The sequence below is a fragment of the Aulonocara sp. 'chitande type north' Nkhata Bay genome, linkage group LG14, assembly GCF_057382095.1.
Source record: "Aulonocara sp. 'chitande type north' Nkhata Bay isolate Kocher_YH1m ecotype deep benthic linkage group LG14, A_spYH_male_GT1.1, whole genome shotgun sequence".
In the NCBI taxonomy this organism is placed as follows: domain Eukaryota; kingdom Metazoa; phylum Chordata; class Actinopteri; order Cichliformes; family Cichlidae; genus Aulonocara; species Aulonocara sp. 'chitande type north' Nkhata Bay.
Genome location: NC_141357.1, coordinates 37,437,810 through 37,459,052, shown reverse-complemented (window position 1 = coordinate 37,459,052; position 21,243 = coordinate 37,437,810). Strand labels below are relative to the sequence as shown.

General features: G+C 41.9%; 1 protein-coding gene across 5 annotated transcripts in view; it reads left to right on the top strand.

The window, feature by feature from the left end:
• Positions 1-18,241, top strand: part of LOC147315212 (leucine-rich repeat and fibronectin type III domain-containing protein 1-like protein) — a 422,384-nt gene extending 404,143 nt beyond the window's left edge. For all 5 annotated transcript variants that reach the window (XM_086262477.1, XM_086262476.1, XM_086262475.1 and 2 more), the window contains 4 exons: positions 313-529; positions 601-863; positions 11,285-11,334; positions 16,912-18,241. In XM_086262477.1, coding sequence (XP_086118603.1) covers positions 313-529; positions 601-722 — 339 coding nt within the window. In that variant the 3' untranslated portion in view covers positions 723-863; positions 11,285-11,334; positions 16,912-18,241. The remainder of the gene's footprint in view (positions 1-312; positions 530-600; positions 864-11,284; positions 11,335-16,911) is intronic.
• Positions 18,242-21,243: the final 3,002 nt, after the last annotated feature.

Below are 21,243 nucleotides of genomic sequence, written 5' to 3'. Positions count from 1 at the left end.
ATAAATTTTTTGTTTTTTCATATCGTCCTTCACCTTATTTTTCTTCATGTTAATGTTAACAGAGTTTTGCTTTGATTGCAGTACATCAGAAAAGAACCGATAAATGTGTCATTTTAACTGGAGGAAGTTGCTTAGCTTGTTGCTTCTCCTGCTTTTTGACACCTCAGCTTTTTGTTCTTTATTTCTTTTTGCTTCTTTTGTGATTTCACCTTTAATGTGGTTCATCTCAGTAAAACTACTCAGAAATCATGGATCACCCTCTTGCACTTAGATATTTTAAGAGTGCTCATGATTGTTGTACTCTTCCTCTAGTTCCTGGGTGGTACCATGATCATCATCATTGGGGGGATCATCGTGGCCTCTGTCCTCGTCTTCATCTTCATTCTCCTGATGAAGTACAAGCTGCACAGTAACCACTACAAGCAGAAAGCCGTCGCACGCCACGCCAACGTCTGTTCCCAGACCAACGGAGGAGGAGGTGGAGCCAACATCCTTGCTCTGCCTCCATCGTCCTCCTCTGCAGGGCAAGGTAAGATGCTGAGAAAAGCGAGGTGACGCCGCATTTAGTCATTCAATAATTTGACTCCATCTTTTTTCCAGGTGGAGGCATTAATAGAAACTCCCAACCGTCATCGTCGACAGATGGGATGGGAGGAGCTTCTCTTCGAGGGACGACTGTAGTGGACTTAAATCCCGCCCATGACGATGACATTTCCCAATAACACACAAGAAACAGTCCAACCCACAGCCCACCAATCTCTAAGCCCAAACCAATACTCCACCTCCCTCCCCCTCTTTTTTAATTTGTTGCTGGTGCCTGGAGCCAAGCTCCACTTTAAGCCGAGGAGCAGCTCCTGTCATTGGTGAGTATTTGAATTAGTCACATACAAAAGAGCATTAGACAAGTCAACCTGTGAAAGTTCATTTCTGCTCATTTAACATCTGACATTCAGTCTAAACATAGATTTGGTTTCTTACACACTGCTCATATTCAGATAATAAGTTAGCATGACTTGGTTCTGTTTAACTGAATCAGGCAAATAGAACCAAATCACTTGTTGTTACTCCAGCCAATAATAACTCCCATTTAGGCAGTTTCTGTACTTTGTGGGGAATTGTATTTGTGAGTTTAATAAGCAGTCTTACATCGCACTTACCTCAGATTGTTTTCCTTTTAACTGTAATTAAATTGTAACTTATTAGGCTTCGGTCTCCTCTGTTCTTCCTCTGTCCTCTGTCAGAGACTCAGCTCATTTCACCATCTGATGTCACAAACAGTCTGAACCAGTTAGACTGAAACTCATCTTTAGACTGTTGCTTAACCTTAATCATGCTAGTGTTATCTGAGGATCCTGAGAATCATCAGTGCTAACATTAACTTCACTGGCACTCGGCCTTTCAGCATCTATTTCAGCATGTTTTTTCCCTTCCAGCTCTTTTCCTTCTTGATTAGCCAATTTAAGGTCATAGGCGGGTGGAGCCAATCATAGCTTCCATATAGGGTAAGAGGTGAGGTGCACCCCAGACAGGTCAGAGTGCAGACAACCATTCACAGTCACACCCTACAGCCAGTCTAGACTAACCAATCACCCAACAACCCAATACTGAACAAACAGGAAGCGCAGCAGGAACACACAGACTCTGCCAGCTGGTGATTCAAACCCAGGACCTTCTTTCAGTGAGGTCACAGTGCTAACCACTGTACCTTTTTACATCTTTGGCTGTGTGGTCACCTGTGGTCACAACTGGTCCAGTTCACCTGCCTTTGTTAGCCGCTCTGCTGCAAAGTATTTCTCTGGTGCAAACTCTATATCTGACAGCAGGACAGCTGGTGGGACAGGTGCATGCATCTAGCAAGGAGCTCAACGCATGGTTTTTGCTGCCCCTGTAAGAAAAGAATTCAGTTAAATATGGTGCTGCCAGGGAGATTAGGGAAGAGAGAGTTTCATTTGAAGTTTGTTTGAAATTGAAATGTACGGCAGGCGGGCGCTGGGAGAGAAAGTGATGGAGAGGACAGGCTGTAAGTTGCTTTAATAAACCTTGCGGACAAGGTTCATTTAGCTTGCATGACTGAACACCGAGCTCTTCCTATAAAAAATGCACTTTAATGAGCAGTCACTCATATGGATGAAATACGCACAAGAGCGCCGGCTCAGTGGGGTGCTGCAGTCGGATGATGGTGCTGCAGACCTGCACAAAGTTTCAGCACTTCAACTGATTTCATATGATATCAGTGTTGTCACTTTTTTTTATATTTTCTTGAGTGTTATAACAATAACACTGTGAACTGATAACATGCACCTACTGCTATCAGTCTGCTTATTAGAGCGTGAGCATCTCACTGATGCATTGCTACACTGGCTCATTCATAAGGCTTAATAAAGTAAAAAGACGTGACCGGGTGATGCACATCACTAGATTAGTCCATTTAAAATGTCTTTTATTTCTTTTTAAATTCTTTTTTGTGATTCTTTTCTGTCTTTGGGAGAAACATTTGCAAAATCTTGTCAGAGCCATAGCTGAACTGTTTTTAGTTTTGAATGTGCAAAAAACTGAAGATGAGCAGAAATTTTGCTCAGACACATACAAGCTAAAGTCCAGGGTTGATGAATTCATCAAAATGACATTAAATAATTTGAGTTTTTAATACGCAAAATTTTTACGTACTTTAAGCCCCGAGTAAATAATTGGGGATTATTTTTCTCCAGAATGAGCTAATCTCTTCAATTCAGAGTTAATTAGTAATGACTCCTTAGGAAGGAGAATGTGATCTCATACTACAGGAGAGGAGGTAGCTGAGGTAGCGGAGGAGAGCGCAGCTGCTGGTGCCTGAAGTATTTTTACGTTTTTATGTCATTATTTTTAATGACCTTCTGCGTGTTCTTAGATGAGCGACAGGTTGTGACATGACTCATGCAATCACTTCAGCTTCACTTCTCAGAACATCTGTGTGACCCATACAATCACAGTGTACCTTATTTTACCTGTACAGGTACAGCCACTTGTAACTAAGTCAATAATTTCCAAGGTTGACTGTCGACAGTGGGCGGGTATTTGTACCCTGAAACTCATAGAGGCCAGCTGTGTACCTCTGGTGGCAATTATGTACGTTAATGCAACAGTAACCTTTAGCACTTCTGATCTGACCACCTAGAGCTTCACCTACAGCCGGCTCAGCAAGCAGTTCACTAAACATTCATGCCTCTGGACTGTGGGAGGGAACTGAAGCAGTCAGGGGGAGAAAGCCACCAAGCACAGGGACAACAAATCCTCCACAAAGGCTTCTTTGTGTGAGGCAGCAGTGCTAAACTCTGCACCATCATGCTGCCTATGTATTCAGCAGACTTAGAAATGTGTATTAAGCTAACACAGAAAAATGTGTGTATTTTTTAACATAAGTTCTTAGCAGTTATTTCTTTTATTAGTTCATTTAGGAAGACTTTAAACAAAAGGTACCTTTAAATACATTCTCACTCACTACTAACATCCTTCATTATTTTGCACAGAGGTGATCCTGTAACCTCAGCTGATTTCTTCTTTTTGAGAAGCATTCTGACTGAAGCTATTTTTGTCTTTTATTTGACAGTGAAAAGAAACTATTTGAAGCTTTATTACTCGCTGTCTCTGCACCTCGGACTAACACATGGTCTCTTTCAGTTCCTGTTGCCTGTCCCTCCCAATGCAAACAGTTTTGTCTCCTCCTCCGTGTCCCTCCTCTCTCTGCTCCATCGTTATTTGTCTGATTTTAATGAGTTGTTTTGTTTTGATGCTTCCTATCTCTTTTCTGCTCCTTTCATTTCTGAGATCAAGGTCGTTCTGTTTGCGCGCTATCCTTCACTATAGCTTTTCTCTTTATCTTGTGATATTTCTGCTACCAATTTCACTCCCAAATTGAGATGTATGCCCTATCTCGACGTATCCTTCAAAGCGCTCAGGGATTCTCTCCTCTTCACACAATTTATTAGCTATTTCTTTTCTTTTCATCTCTGTATGAATTGAAAGATTGGTCGTGTGTAGTTCAAGGGATGGAGCGTGACACTAACACTCAGGTGTGGGCATCTTCATTCGCTGTTAAACCAAAAAGGCAGAAGAAGGCATCGGTGCCTGTGGTTCACGTGCCCACTGTGGTCTGAGACCTTTATATTTCTGTCTCTCTCTGATAATATTTCATAATGAAAATTACAGGGGAAAAAATGAGATTAGCTCTTTAACGTGTTGTCTCGTTTCCAATCTTGGGTTTCTTTGCTGCCATTGCCTTTAATATTAAATGTAACGTAGCATGCAGTGATTTCATGTGGGTTGGTTTTACTTCCTGTAGACCATTAAAGAGGTTCATACATGATTTCCTTTAGTGTTGGTTGCAATGGTCTGCTTGTTAAGTGATTACACATCGACCGTGTTTCTGGTCCCAAGTCCATTCTTGGAGGTTGGGGTTCTGCAGTATTTTCAAAGCACTGGCTGTATTGTAATGCTTCAGACATGGGTCACCTCACCGTCTTGCCAAGTCTAGGCTTCCTTGTGATTTCCTGAGTGAGTGTGGGAAAGTAGAATGGGTGACAGAGCCTTCAGCCGTTATGTCCCTCTCTCTATTTGTGCTCAGGAGACACACACTTCTGCTTTTAAGATTTGGCTGCAAACTTTCTCCCTTTTTTTTGGCTTGTTAGAAGTCTTCTTGTTCAGTAGAAAGAGCAGCAGTTCTGTTGTAACTGTGGAACGTGCAGTGTTTTAAATTTCAGGTAGTCTAAATTTCAGGTCATTGATACTAGTTTCCTCATCAGTAGTTCTCTTTCCTTTACGCTGCTTACATGGCTACACTTCAGTAGTGGTTAAATTTAGCAGATTCAGTATTACATCAGGATGAAACCATACAGAATGAGCATATATGAATAAAAGGAAACGCAGTGTAATATCCCAAATTATAAGCCAACTCCTCATCTTCCTCTGTGTTTAAACCTGAGCAGTCAGAAGCTTTAATGGTTTAAATTTGCCTTCTGAAATTCATTTACAGCTGACTCACTCCAACAGACATACTATAATCAGACTTAAAGAAACTCTAGATTGGCAGCGTTAGTGCTACAGACCCATAATGCAACACTGCAAGGCTGAAGGGGCTTTCACACAGGATGTAACAATGGTGCTCCTGCCCTCTGAAACTCATTTGTTCCCATGCATTATGTGGTTCAAACATGGTTTGTCACTGTGGAGCGTAAGCACACGGCACACAGCTCAGGAACTCTGTCACAGCCAATAGAAATGAGGCATGCAGCCTGCAGGGAAGCACAAAGGAAGAAAAGCTGATGGTAAGTGTGGATAGACTCAGTCATAGGATACAAGTTTGCATTTGTAATGACAGCACAGTTTTGCATCCAGGTAGACATGTCAGGTCGCTGTGTGTAAACACACTTTAGATTTGTTGTGTGTTCTTTCCAGCAGCTGCAGATCAATGCAAAGCTTCTTAGGTATGATAATTATGAGAAGAGTTGGACTTTTTCTGAATATTTCAGCTCTGCGCCCGCTGAAGATTTTAAAATCGGTGAACATGGTGGCGAGCTCAGAACTCGCTGCATCCTTTGTGAAAACCCCATCACCCTTTACACCTGTGCACCTCTGATCAAAGACAAACAGATGCTTTTGGCTGAGATTTTATATGATCATTGTCCAGGAATCCTTGTGCTTATTTTTCCGCCTCCCCTCGTTTCTCTCTCACTTCTTCTAACCTCTATTTTTACACTTATGAGTTGTTCTTTCCTCCCTCTTTTATCTGGCAATCGTGACCTTTATTTGGGAACGCTTTGTCATCTCTTCCCCCTCTTCCTCTGAATATCCTCTCCTTTTGCTCTGTCCTCCCTTCCTGTTCTCCCTGTTATCTTTTCTCTCTTCATTCATCATATCCTCCCTGTAATAATATACCTCTCATCTAAAAACTCACATTCTGCACACACACTTGTCCGTACACACAATGAAACACTCGTTTTTTTCCTAATGGAAGCAATCTCAGCGTTCACCACTGACCCTTTGGCCATTTGTTGTAGGTCCAATATGCACCACATACATTCACACAACAGAAACCACACAGAGGTAATCTCAACACACCTGCTTCCTCTCCAAACCAAATGAACTGCTGGTCAGCCTGAGTCACTGCTCCCTGAAGGGCCATCAGTATCTTACCTGTTAAACATGCACATGGCCAAACAAAGCTTTACAAACACACAGCGAATCTTTACATGAAAAGGTTTAGTTCAGATTTTGCATCACTCCCCAGCATAGTGTTTCCAGATGTTGCAGGTGATTCCCTTTCGCTCGTACAAACATCATCTGGATGGATTGGCTTAAATTTTGGGACTAACATCTGTCTGCCTCCTAAACAATCTTTAGAATAATAGTTAACCTGCTCTCACTGTGCCTGCTCATATTAGTATGCTAACTAATAATTAGGTTGCAAACGATCACTGAAATATATTTCTGACAGATAAAATCGGACCACCATTTTTTCCCCTAGCTCAAGTATAGAAAGCTTAATCAAACCTTCCTACTTCTTTCTCATCCAGAAAAGAAAAGTCTGTTTCTGTTATACAGAGCAAAACTTAAAGTGGTGAAGGAGATCCTGATACAAGACACATGCAAAGGTGGACCTGCAGGCAGCCAGGTTACTTTTTACAGCGAGCCGTGGGTTTGCACCGTTTCAGGCTTTTATTAACGTATCTGCACAGAGATCATTACACAATAAAAATGCCTTTTCAAGATGGTTGTGGTTTTCTGTGTTTATACTGTGGTGTGTGAGGCATTAGCGATGTATTGTTTGGGTCTTCTGGGTTCTTAAGGGCTGTTCAGGCTTTTCTGTGCATACTAGTCTATGATAGAGGATCTATCAGACTGATATCTAGGGAGTTTGGAGGCTGGGAGGATGCCTTGTTTTCTACGAGCTTTTCCTGAGCAGGATTTGTAGTGTAATGTTGGGCGCTGGTTGCTTTGAGGAGGCTAGTGCTTAGTCAAGGTTTGGGTAAGTGATATCTGTCAAAATAAATCCACCTGAATCCCAGAACTGAAGATTACGTGGGATATCATACTGAGATCATAAATACTACGGACTTCTCTGGTGGGTTTTAATGTTGTGGCTGCTCAGGTGTACTTTGAGGTAAGATGCTATGTAAAACTTTGTAGATTAGCGTATAGCAGGGATAGAGAACCCTATTATACAAGCACCAGGATGGCTACATGCAGTGCCATCATTGGAGCATCGCTGCATGTAGCCAACAAGTAGCGACAAGGGGAGTAGATAAGTGCTAAGACAAAAATGTCCTTTCAGCAAAGTTGACCTTTCAGAGAAATGAAGCTTGCACTACACAAAAGTGGACATACACCAAGCTATAGAACTGCCCACGCTGAACAGAAATGCACACAGTAATTCAGGCCTGCTGGCTCTCCAATGCAATCCCACCATACCATCTCATGATTACCTCAAATAGAGAGAGAGAGTGCAGAGAGGCAGGCAGACACCGGCAGATATCATCACAGGGTGTTCTGTAAAGCCACGAGGCACCAGGGCATCATTCAGTGTGCTTTTATTATCCGAGCCTGGCACTTAAGCAGCACGATGGCACAGTGACTAAACTTCAGCCGCAATGGAGCCTTCACTGAGGCCAGCAGACCCTGCAAAGAGTCTTAGTGACACCTAGTGGTCACGCCACAGTGATTTCGATCGTCTGCTTTTATTTTTACCCTCATGTATCTAGGGAAAACAGAAGGATGCTGTCATTCACATTCATGCATTCACACTCGCACTCGCACACACTCACACTGGGAGCTTCCCAGCTCAAACAGCTCCTGCTGCTGAGGGCTGCTGCAGGGGAAGACAAAGATTTCAGAGTGAATCCACTAAGACAGTCATGATTCTGTGTCATTTATAAGTAAGTGCTCACCATGGGGAGTTCACAGGAACTGGATAAGCACCTCCATCCACCAAAAGCAGTAAGCAAATACCAGTTTACAGCATAAATAAAGCTCCTTAGACTAGTATACAATAGAAGTGGTAAATGGCCTGCATTCGTATAGCGCTTTACTTCCCTAAGGACCCCAAAGTGCTTTACACTACATTCAGTCATTCACCCATTCACACACACATTCACACAATAGAAATTACTCCAATTCTGCACACCTTATTGTGTTTTTCATTCATGATTCTGTAATTGCTATAAGCACCAAGACTACAAGGTAAACAGCTGCCTTAGCAGACAGAGCTGCCATGTTCAGGTCTCTCCGCTGACGCTCTGTGAGATATAAGCCTGGGGCCAGCCGAGGATGAGCAGAGACTTTCCCCAAAGCTGGGCCAGTGTTTTCTTTTCTGCTGTGTGCTAAACTCAGATAGGTGTTGATATCCTTTATTGACCTAGGCGAGATGTAAACCCATGCCTTCTTCAAGGACCCAATGAGAGGAGAATTAACTTTGAGTAAACCCTGCCTGCTCCACATGCAAGGGCCCTACTTTAAACCCAGGACCATTTTGCTAACCAGTTAGCTACTGTGCTGTACAGAGATTAAGTATCACACTCTGTTTTCTTCACTCTGTATTTTGCAAAATGATTCTTCCCTCCGACTCAAAAAACTGAAGGCTCTGCCTCCCATTCTACTTTTAAATACTCTAGTGGCCTGTTATGCTTGGTGATGGCATGCCAACTCTTGGTGAAGTCCTGGTGGTTCCAGACATCTTCTGTTTCATATGGCAATGGCTCTATTATATTCGAGCTTGCTTTTGTCTTGACATAATATGTACATTGCAGGACATTAGGAAGCTGTGAATGACAGGGAGGTGGCAAATGTAAGTGACAAAGAAGTTATGAAGAGTATTGCTGGCGTGGTCGGGTTCTATTTGGAAATGGTTTGTGAGTATGAAATTTATGTGAATTTATCACCAGAGCACGATACTAATGACATGTATGGACATCAGACGTTGGTATTTAAAATAATTATCAATACAATTCAATTCAGGTAGATTTATATATTACCAAATTACAACAACATTTACCTCGATGTGTGCAATACTTCAAGACAAAGACCCTTAAAGTATAAAGTATGAAACATCAAGTGAAGAAACACGTCAGTGGCATCAGTCACAGATCAGCTAGATGTGCTATACCTGTGCTATACCTGTGCTATACCTGTGCTATACCTGTGCTATACCTGTGCTATACACCAAGGTACTATTTGAAGCTTCAGGAATGTCAGCAGCATGTAATCTGTCATTCTACAGCAAAGCCGCACATGAAATGAGGTAGTTTAGAAAGCGGTCATTCTTTAAATGTGATGTTCTTTAAAATGATAGATATATTAGCTTCCTTAAAACCATAGAATAATAATAATAATAATAATGACAATTATGTATTTACCATAACTGTTAAAAGATAAGTTATTTCCCTTTTTGTTCCATTCCTTATATACAGAGCTGCTTAAACTGAATAAATTGTGTGAGAGCCCATTAAGAGAAAGCAGTGAAGTCCCAACTGAGGCTCTGCTGTTTCCTGATATCTATTTTTACAGGGAGGCCTTTGAAATATAATTTGCAGCATTGCCAATGGCTGCATAAACCCTTTGACAAAAAAATAAAACAAACATTATTTGTTAATCTCCATCTGAAAAGACCTGCGTAAATGTGGCATGGAAGTAGAAAGCGACGCTGTCAACAGTGGGCTTATATATCGTGAAGGAGAGAGCAGTCCAAAGATAGAGAGAGAGAGAGAGACAGAAGGGAGGATTATGGTCTTAGTATATTTAGTCCGTGAGACAGATGAGGAGGCAAAAAAGAGAAATAAAGCAAAACGACCAACCAAACAGAGAGAGAAGTGGAGATGAGTCACTGAGCCCCGAGACAGTTATTGACAAGAGAAGATGGAGGGATAAAGAGAGATGGAGAGAAAATAAGAGCTCGGTGATGTGGGAGAGGTGGTGGTGGTGGGGGGGGCAAACTTGTGTGAGCAAGAATGACTTTATTGATTATTCGATCTGGGAAACTAGTGTGATCACAGTCATCATTTTTCTGTTGGTTGTGAGTTATGGATGCAGGGATTGATGAATTTGTGGAAGCGATGATGATGCTTTCAATTGAGAGTCGATCTACTTTCCACTCTCCCATGAATGTTTTGTCAGGATGTCAAAATGCAAGTAGGATGGATGGGTCATTTAATCACCAAATATTTTTGGTCAGTAAACACCTCATTTGAATGTTATAAATCCAAGAAGTTTAAGAAAACTTTTTGTGTTAAATTTAATTCATAATAATCAAAAAACAAGCAACCCTCAAGTTAATTTCACAACTGTGGGACAGACTGCAGTGGGCTTATAAGGAGCAAGTCTCACAGTCTGTGGGTTTATGATGCAACCACACCTGCCTCCTCATCCACCCTGCTGGTGGTTATACTGAGGTAGGAATCAGGCTGTACAATACAAACTGCCCCACTCATTGACCGATCGAAGGTGTTGCAGCTAATTAAGATTAGCTCCATCCTTCCAGCTTCTTCCACTTATCCGGGGCCGGGTCGCATTGGCAGCAGCCTAAGCAGAGAAGCCCAGACCTCCCTCTCCTCGGCCCCTCCCCCAAGGTGAGAGATATAATCTATCCAGTGTGTCTGGGGTCTGCCCGGGTGCCTCCTCCCGGTGGGACTTGCCCGAACCACCTCAGCTGGCTCCTTTCGATGTGGAGGAGCAGCGGTTCTACTGTGAGCCCCTCCCGGATGGCCGAACTTCTCACCCTATCTCTAAGGGAGAGGCCAGCCACCCTTTGGATGAAGCTCATTTCCGCCGCTTGTATCCGTGATCTCGTTCTTTCATTCACGACCCACGGGTCATGACCAAAGGTGAGGGTAGGGATGTAGATCGACCGGTAAATTGAGAGCTTCACTTTTACGCTCAGCTCTCTCTTCACCACAATGGACCGGTGAAGAGAGACGGATTGGTGCTGCGGCCGCCGCACCAATCCGTCTCTCTCCCGCTCCCTTCTCCCACCACTCGCGAACAAAGAGCAGGCCATTCCCACTGCTTCGCACTCTGCTGCAAAACCCCAAAAAACAATAAAACCCCAATATCTCTTATTTGTTTTTTTTCTGCTGATCAGCTAAACAGGCTTAAACTGGATAATATGGAAAATTGTGAGCTTCAGAGGTGCCTGTAGGTGGATTAGGTTTCTTTTAGACGTGACCTGACAGTTGCTTCCCCGTGTGTCTTTCTCGATGGGTTGATATCTGAACTCTGATCCCATCTTGTTGTTACTTTTTGTTGGTTGTGTGTTTTTCAGATTTACTTACATTCAGCTTCACAGCGCTGGAGGGAGAAGAGGTGAGAGAGGTGAGAGATCAAGCACACACACAAACACACTCGCGTATGCACACAGGTTGGAGGGTAACCACTCATCGTACCACCAGAGATGTCAGAACATCTTGAGGGGAGAGAGGGCTGGAAACATGTTAAGCATGCTTTAATAGAGAGAGAGGGGGGAAATGGAGTGAATGAGGAAGAGATGAAGGGAGAGTGTAGCAGTCAGCAGCCATTAGCAGGCCTGGAGTCTGTCTGCCTCTAAGTGCTCTGTAAATATCGCCTTGCCTTAGTAAACAACATTATTCTCCTTTATTGGGCCATTATGCAATGGCCTGATCCCCCACAGTATGCAGATTGGTGTCACTCCATTATGTAAGACTTCTATTTCATTATGTAAGCATTCTCCACCTCCCCTCCTCCTTGTCTTCTTCCTCTCTTTGCTTTCTGCTCATCCATCCCATTAACAGTTTCTGACAAGAGGCCACGTTTTTTTAATTTATGTCATCACATATGACTTCATTCTCAATCAGTGTGCACTGATCTTCATATTCAGTGTTTCATAATTCTTTATATTCTTCATATTTTTCATATTGTCCCATTAACTGAGTGATGCCACCAAGATATTTAACCCCAATGTCTCTTCACAAAAGACTGCAGTGTGCTTCAAGGTTTATAATTTATCAGATGGTGCGTTTCACTTACAACTATACAAAGATTTTTCACTTTTAATGTATCAATTTATGAATTTAAGCATTAAAGTTGCATTGTAGCGTGATGCTTTTTGGAGGCAGAATTTATCATATTTCTGAAACCATGCTGGAGTGCGACATTATCAGCCAAGACTGGCTAGATAAGCTAGTAAACTGTAAGTTATTGAAGAAAAAGAAAGCATAATTTTATTTTACAAACTTAAAGCAACAACAAGTTATATTACCTGAAAATTTAAAAAGCAAAAAGATTACCCTATTAGACACTTCACTCTCAGACTGCTGGCTCACTGGTGGTTCCTGAAGTATTCACGTACTCAAGTATGATTCGAGGCAGAGCCTTCAGCTGTCAGGCCCTAGTTTGGAGTCAGGAGGGAGACACTCTCTACAACCAGTAAGTTCAATTCAATTTTACAGTCACCTCAAGGCACTTTATATTGTAAGGTAGACACTACAGTAATACATACAGACAAAAACCCAACAATCATATGACCCCCTCTGAGCAAGCACTTTGGTGACAGTGGGAAGGAAAAACTCCCTTTTAACAGGAAGAAACCTCCGGCAGGTTTCTTCCGGCAGGCTCAGGGAGGGGCCACGACGGGTTGGAAAACAGGATAAAAGACATGCAAGTAATTAAGTAAGCAGATTGGTGCCCTGCTTCCTGTTAAAACTGAGTTTTTCTTCCCCACTGTCGCCAGACATTTGCTCACAGGGAGTCATTTGATTGTTGCGGTTCTCTGTATTATTGTAGGGTCTTTTCTTACGATATAAAGCACATCAAGGTGACTGCTGTTGTGATTTGGTGCTATATAATAACACTGAATTGAATTGAATACAGTTGTTTTGAAGACTGAAACTAGCGTTAAACACAATCACTTTTTTGCAGTCTGGTAGCCAGCCTCAAGTGGCCAGCAGAGGAACTGCAGTTCCTGACACAGAGCAGAACAACTTAATTTCCCTTGATTGGAAGTATTTCTCAGTGTAGCAAAATAAAGCTTTATTTATTTTACCAGACTAAAGAGGGGCTGGGATGCCCTGTATTTGCATTTCAAATATAAGCAGAAAAGAGTTTGTGGGTGAGAAGGGGATCGTTTCCAAAGCAAAGTATATGCAGGAAAGCTTTTCTAAAAACCTGAAATCTCAGAAGCTGGCCAAGCAGTCACTGAGTCATCAGTACTGAAAAACAAAAAAACCCTGCAGCACACACCGTGGGTGGATATGTGCATGTTTTTTCTTTTCCCCATAAGTTGGGAAGCCTCAAGTGTGTTGGATCAATAACAAAGAACAAGCATATATTCAAGAAAGCTGCAGTCTATAAATAAAATAAAGACTTCCACTCCAAGAGGCCAGCTCGTGAAAATCAAGTTCACTTAAACCACAGAAAGACAAACAAGAAGCAAAACACAGAGGGAAATTCAGTTAAGTGTTCATAAGAAGACGTAAATACAGAAATATAATACTGTGCAATTGTTAGTACAGTGTTTAATTATTCAGTCTGTTTCTACATTTTGCTGAGCTCTATGTTTGTAAGAGAGTAAATCGCATGTACACACAACTTGCTGTCATCCATGGGTTTCAATAGCACTCTTCTGTCAGATGCTGCTGTCTCTTAAAGGTACGCATGAGGTTTTCTTCTCGCATCTGTGAGCTGACATGTTGGCAGCAGCAATATTAGGAATGCATAGTGGTGAAGTTTGTCATATAGGAGGCTTTGGTTTGTGTCCTGTTCGGGAGCTTTGTGTTGTGTGCCTTCTTTTTACTCATTGGTTTGAAAACTACCAACAACAACCTCACAGTTTGCATTAAAATCACAGTGACCCTGCAGATAAGAGATGAGTCTTTTTTATTTAAAAACGACACAAGCGATCTTTTACAGGTGTCCATAAGATAAGATAAGATAAGATAAGATAGAACTTTATTAATCCCTCGGGTGGGTTCCTCTGGGAAATTCGATTTCCAAAAAAGCACAGCACCGACAGAAGTTACAGAGTTATACACACACACATATATATAAATACAGAGACAATATAAATAAAATATACGAAGGGGATAAATAGAATAAATAGGAATAAAAATAAAAATACAAGTGAATTGCACATTTCAAGTATTGAGTCTATTGCACCGTTGACTATTTACAAAAGTATTGCACAAGGTATTGTACAGTGAGGTGAAGAGGCACTACAGCTTAGTTGTTCCCTCCTTTGTCCTCCTGTTTCCCCTCCCTCTCCCCTCCAGAGAGGAGTTAAACAGTTTGATGGCGTGTGGGACAAAGGAGTTTTTAAGTCTGTTAGTTCTTGTCTTTGGGAGAAGCAACCTGTCACTGAACAGACTCTTCTGGTTGTTAATGGCCGTGTGCAGAGGATGCCTGGCATTGTCCATAATGTCCATCAGTTTCTTTAATGTCCTTTTCTCTGCCACTGTCACCAGAGTGTCCAGCTTCATGCCGACCACAGAGCTAGCCCTCCTGATCAGTTTCTCCAGCCTGGATGAGTCCTTCTTTGCTGTGCTGCTCCCCCAGCACACCACAGCATAGAAAAGTACTCCAGCAACCACTGACTGGTAAAACATCCTCAGGAGCTTCCTGCAGATGTTAAAAGACCTCAGCCTCCTGAGGAAGTACAGTCGGCTTTGGGCTTTTTTATACAGGTGCTCTGTGTTGCATGACCAGTCCAGTTTATTGTCCACCCACAGCCCGAGGTACTTGTACTTGTTGACCACCTCCACCTCCTCCCCCTCTATAAGTAACGGCTTAGTGAAGATAGTTGTGTTTCTAAACCCGACACGTATGGAGACCTTGTGCCGTAAATCTGGGAGATTCTTAAGATTAAAGACTCTGATGAGGGACCTGGTCAAGACAGCCAACAGCACAGCCAACAGTGGTTACACAGACTATTAACACACAGACACACATAAAAAGTATATAGATGTACAGATGTACTATTGATGTATTATTTAAAACAATAAATATTAAATGTAACAACATTTAAGTGGGAGAATGAGTCACTGACTCGGGGTAAAAACAAAGGCAGTAATATGTCTGTGAAGGTTCTCAGTCATCCAGGTCATCGTAGTCTAAGGAGCTTGGAAAGAAAAGCGTCTGGACTTCTTTAAGTTGCTTGAAGACGTTTCACCTCTCATCTGAGAAGCTTCTTCAGTTCTAGGGTCAAATGGTGGAGATTCCCGGATTTAAGCCCTGTGGGAGCCATTTATGTCCACTATGACTGACCATCTTTGAACAGAGGCGGTGGTTTTGAGATCCTTCCCAGACGCCTTAACGCCCACTCACATCCTGGGCCATCTGACCTCAGGAAATCATATGATAGGGTGGGGCCAGGTTTCACAATGAGCTCACCCGAAACCTGATTGTGACTAGGGCTGCCACAAACGATTATTTTGATAGTCGACTAGTCACCGATTATTTTTGCGATTAGTCGACTAATCAGATCATCATCCATTGGACGTACAGCGTACAGCTTATTGCACCAGCAGCATCTGGTCTTATATAACTATCATTAGCTTACAGCTTGAAGTGTTTGTGCTAACTAAAAATAAAGACAAGATGATAGTTTATTAAATTTTAATGAAATTTGCAGATTGTTTCGGTGAAGTTTAATAAACTCCTTGCTTTCTAAAATATAACAGGACACCGGAGTATATTCTCCAGCGTCTCACACTTCTGATAATCAGCTGTCTGCTTGACAGTTTTAGCTGTGTAAAAACTATAACTTTAATCTCAGCCAAACCGATTTACTCAGGAACAAATAAAATACTAAAGAAAGCCAAACTAACATTTTTAAGTTATCTAAGTGACTTATATATATATTTAACCTGACTAGCGAAAGACGGCGGTGGGTTTGAAAACGATTTGCCGGGAGTCCGGTGTTCTCACGGCTCTAGTTAGCCTTGCCCCCGCCTAGCTAACGAGCTAGTGGGTAACAGACGTCTCCGAAAACGTCGGAGCGCTTTTGAAAATATGTGGTGTCTTGATAAACTGAGCAGATATTTGAGGTTTACACAGCTACATTCTCGCCTGAAAATATGTTAAACGTTTATTTTGTGACCCAGAAAGAATAATAAGAGTAAAGTTAAAACTAACTAGCTGCCGCCATTGTTGACAACTGCGCTGGGCTGCGCTATGAATTCTGGGACACAGCTTCTTCTTCTTCGGGGTTTAACGGCAGCTGGCATCCTTGTACATGCTGTGCTGCCATCTTCTGTTTCAGTCCGTTATTACACTCTTAAATCCTACTACTCATTCCTGCGTCCTTTGTGATCTTACAAAGCTTCAAACGATGCGTCGACTATTAAATTAGTCGTCGACGATTTTAATAGTCGACATAATCGTGACTAGTCGACAAATCGTGGCAGCCCTAATTGTGACCTACACCCACTTTCACACTTTGGCTTATGTGATTAGGTAGAGGATCATTAAGGGGTCCTTTGTCCCTCTTGGGGGGGGGGACATTCCCACAGGGCTTAAATCTGGGACTCTCCACCATTTGACCTTAGAGCTGAAGAAGCTTCTCGGATGAGAGGTGAAACATCTTCGAGCAACTTAAAGAAGTCCAGACGCTTTTCTTTCCAAGCTCCTTAGACAGGCAGTAATAATTAAGCAGAAAACTTGTGACAGATTAGTTAAAACACCTTTTAGTTTGGTGATTTAAATGAAAATATAACTTAGTGAGTAATAAGATAAATAATCACCTGTTGCAGCTGTCTTACTTTGAGATAATTCCCTTTATTCACTTATTCAGAGATGATAATGTGGATTTATCACTTTTTTTTTTAATTTACTCAGAAAGTTTCAGTCAAAAAACTGAAATCAAACCTAAAGTTTCTTTATGTAGATCAAAAATCACTCACTGACTGTGAACCACTCTCCATCTTTTATCTGTTTCAGGTGCCTCGTGGGTTGTATGTTAACATCCTTCTTGTGAGCCCTGACGGTTTGATACACACTATCCTCTGATACCACATCATACCAGACCCACACAGGATGTGACCTTTGGAGCCAGAGAATTCAAAGCCCACCTGCTGATATGCAAAAGACCCCACGCTGCTGGGAGAGACATGTTGGATGCAGGTCTGGAACTGGTTCTCGAAACTTTGGATCAGAGGAACGAGATAAAACCCTCACAGAAGCTCTTTTTCTTCTTTCGAGGATGTAAACAATCATCTGATGGGTGTTTGTGTGATCGCTTCGTTTCTGAGAATGTGCAGAACAGATGTATGTGGACAACATTTCCCCTGGATGTTATTGTGGTCAGTGGTTGGTGGCACCGCTCTTCTCTTTCCCCAGCATATAGTCATATGCCAAAGGATTACAACAGTATTATGACAGCACTATTACAACACTGGGAGGACACCCAGACTTCCGGAAACACACCTCTTAGAAACTCCATGTTGGGCCTTGGATTGAAAATATGAGCACCTTGTCAGCGTCTTGTCTCAAAGCATCTATGATAATAACAAACAGTCAAGAAACTAAACCGTGAACTCTTCTGGCACTTTAATCATATGTTTTCATCTCATCCCTCTGCCCTGCCTTCTCTGGCTCTATTTCTCTTAATCACTTTGTCTCTCCCCTTTTCTCTCTGATGAACAGCTGACTTGTATATCCTCCAGTATTACCAATCTAACTCTTCTGGCTGTGGATGACTTAGAAAATGTTGACATAATCGGTATGTTTGCGTCCATTGTGGATCGGTTCTCTCTTTGTTGGAATATTACAAAAAAAATTAAAATCGGTGTCCCGAGGACGGAGCCTTTAGGAGCACCAGCGGGAAGTGATTCAGCATCTGCGGCAGCACGCGTGCGTCTCTACACGTGACGGTGAAAGCGGCGAAAACGCTCTAACGCTGGAGAGCAGCTGTGTGTGAACACATCGCTGGTGAACTTGACCGAAACTGTTCCTACCACTAAATGCTGGCACTTGGGATGGTTAAATATACCAAGTGGTTTTAAAAAATGGCCGGCAGAACTCGCGCCGTCCCTTCCTGCCCCCCCCCCTCCCCTCCTCCCTCCCCCTCGATGCCCCTCTTTGCCGTTGACAGTGTCTGTGTTTGTATGCGACATACACCTTACAGTCTTCGATGGTTTGATACCCATGATTTACTTTGAATATAACGAAACTAATGACCACAATAAGGAGAAAAAACACAACAACATGCGATTTTATGCTTTCATAGATACAATTATGTGGATTTATAATGAAATAAAAGGTATTTTTCTTGGAAGAAAAGGAATTTGTTGTTATTCACATTTCAAAAGAAGACTTCTCTCTAGACAGAAGCACTCTGTTTATGTTTGTTATTGAGAGGGATTTCTTCCTGCTTTTCTATAAGCAATAATATCGCACATCCGTGCAGAAGAAACAAAGTCATTTTCAATATTAAGAAAGATCAATTGTGATGTGTTCCTTTAATCACAGCTCTACAGCTCCAAACTCTAAGTCTGTGTTATCAATGATAATGTTTTTTCTCTTTTTGTGTACTTTAGCTTCAGAGGTGCAATATAACAACCTGAATTGAACATGTAATGTAAGAATAGGTTATTGTGTTGGGCCAAAACAGAGACGTAATGATCAGGCAGAACACTTACCGACTGAAATAACTGCTGCTTGGTTAGTCAGAACAACCTTAAATACATTTAGTGGAACGGCTGCTTAAGATTCTGGTGATTTTGCAGCTCGTTCCAAGTGAAGGCAGGTGCAAATTTAAGCAGCACATTCTAAATTCATCGTGACCTCTGGAGACAGAAAGAAGGAACGAGTCTCCTGCTTCATTTTAACCCTGTGAAGTCAAAGTGATCACAGGTAGTAACCCAAACCCAACGCTAAAAATGTAAACCTATTTTCATCTTTGTTAGAATGAGTATGCAGCTTCTTAATCAAGATTCAACAGAACAAATTAATCTCTGAAGGTTTGATGTGAACCAGAGGTTTACAAGCCACAGTCACTGTGATAGAAACGATCTGGAGTCAAGAATGACATCGTCTCGTCACCTTTACGTGCAGAAACACTGAAAACACAATAATGATTGTCCGGAATCAACAATCTACTGCTGTGTACAAGATTTAACAGCACTACAAGAACAAAGCAACATGCTGGCCTTTATAAATATCCAAACATAAAGAAGACGTGTGCCCTTTGTCAGCAGTGCTTTGATGCATTTGCAGCTGTATTAGTTGCACAGGACAACGTTCCCATTTTAGAGAACGAGTCTGGAAGGGTGGCGGTGGTATTCACTTGCAGGTTTGTTGGCCAGGAAACTGTAAAGCTGCCCCTATGAGACGTTTGTGTTTTGCTGTTTTTGCTTTTTTTTCTATTTTACTTTCACTCATTGGTTAAACACAGGGATTAAACTAGTTGTCTATGTTGAGGCGTCTAGAAATGACTTTGGTTTTTTAGGTTACAAATAATATCATGTGACCATTCAGATAAATAATCCGGCATGTTGAAAAGTGATGAATGGCCACTAACCCACCACCCTCACTAACCTCCAAGAGCTCCTCTATAAATGACCCACACCAGCAGCTGTGATGAAAAAGCAGATTAAACGATTATTTTTCACCCTAAATTCTCGCTTCGATTTTACAACCAGAGAAGTGTTAACGATGTCTGCCAGAGCTGCAGATCATCTTCATAACAAAACGTTTCCAAAGCATAAGGCTGACAAGAATAAGAAAGGTTCTCTTCTACTGTCAGACAAGCAGTTTTGATGTTTCACAAAGGATTTTTCATATTTCACTCGGTCCCTGCAGGGTAATAATAGACTTTTTGTTACCGGGAAACAATGTTAGCTATCAATAAGGCTTTAAATAGTTTAGATGGCACTTATACCTGCCAGCAGTAAGGTTCTAGTGAAGTGCTGACTACACTTCCATCAGATCAACAGAGCAGACAGTCCAATGACAGCACAACACATGCTATAAATGTCACTAAAAGTGAGAAAGACGGAGCCTGAAGCAGAGGGATTAGCTTAATGTCGTGACAGTAATTGGATGGATTGCTGAGACATTTGATGCTGACATTCATGTATCCCAGAGAATGATTTATAATAAGTGATTCTGTGACCTTTTATCTTGCAGGTTAACAGTTTGCTCTATATTTTGATTTATGACCAAATACCTTGAAAAGGAAGGACATGATCATCAGTTTAGTGCTAATTAGACAATTATAACACCAACAAATTAAAACTAAGAGGCAAAGATTATGCAAATTGAATTAAAAGTAGCATTGTGCTGAATTATAACAAAACTCAAAATGCCCTGCAAGATTCAGAAACATATCAGATTTGATTTGGCCTAACTCCCTTTAAGGCTGTCTTTTCATGGACATCTGGACAGCTTTCAGCCCCGCTTCTGTTATTTGGAGAGCGCTATGAGTGCCCCGTCCTTCGCAGCACTTGTGTCGCCGTGATGATCTCCTTCACTTTCATTTTGAGGAAGACAAAAGTCAAAAGGAGCTTGATCTAAGGAGCCGTAAAGGGGAAGATTGTGTTGGCATGGGAAAAACATGTGCCAGCACACACTGACATCCTGCATAGTTCCAGTCGTTTCGTAAAAATCTTTTTACCAAGAATTTTCCCTGAAATAGAAAAAACAAATACATGAAAAAACTCAAACAACTGCTGGTCCCTCCCTGCCTGTAAAAGTCACAGTGAGGTGTCTGTGGGTGGCAAAGAGACGTTAACAGTGGACTCCACAGATGAGCACAGCAGCAACAGGGATCAGACACAAGCAGGTGATGGTGACAGAGCTTTCAGTGTATTTCAGTCATTGTGGCTGAAACATTATGTTTGGATTGTTCATTCATTACAGTGTACAAAATGGCACTCTTGCCTTTGTAAATGTTTCTTTATTAAAGAAAACACAATTTAAGTGATTGTTTAAGTTAAAAACCAGTTAATAGCCCAGTTGTACCAGATGCTTTGTGCTCTTCAAATCATTACCAGTGACTTCTGTCCAGAAGATTGACCCAGTGTGATGAGGAAGTTAGGGGTTTGAAACCGCAGAGCCCACAGTGTAAAAGATCTGTGTGAGGAAGAGAAGCACATCCAGGGTCAAATTTAAAGGCAGCAGCCATGCTGGATGTCCAGAGGTGCACAGGAATATGCAACCCGATGTCACGGCAAAGTGTGAAATAGACATAAATATCAAAAAGGGTCCAGTTCAGTGAATTAAATTAGTGGATGTGAAACCTTGCAGCCTGCAGACGCCTGCATAGATGTC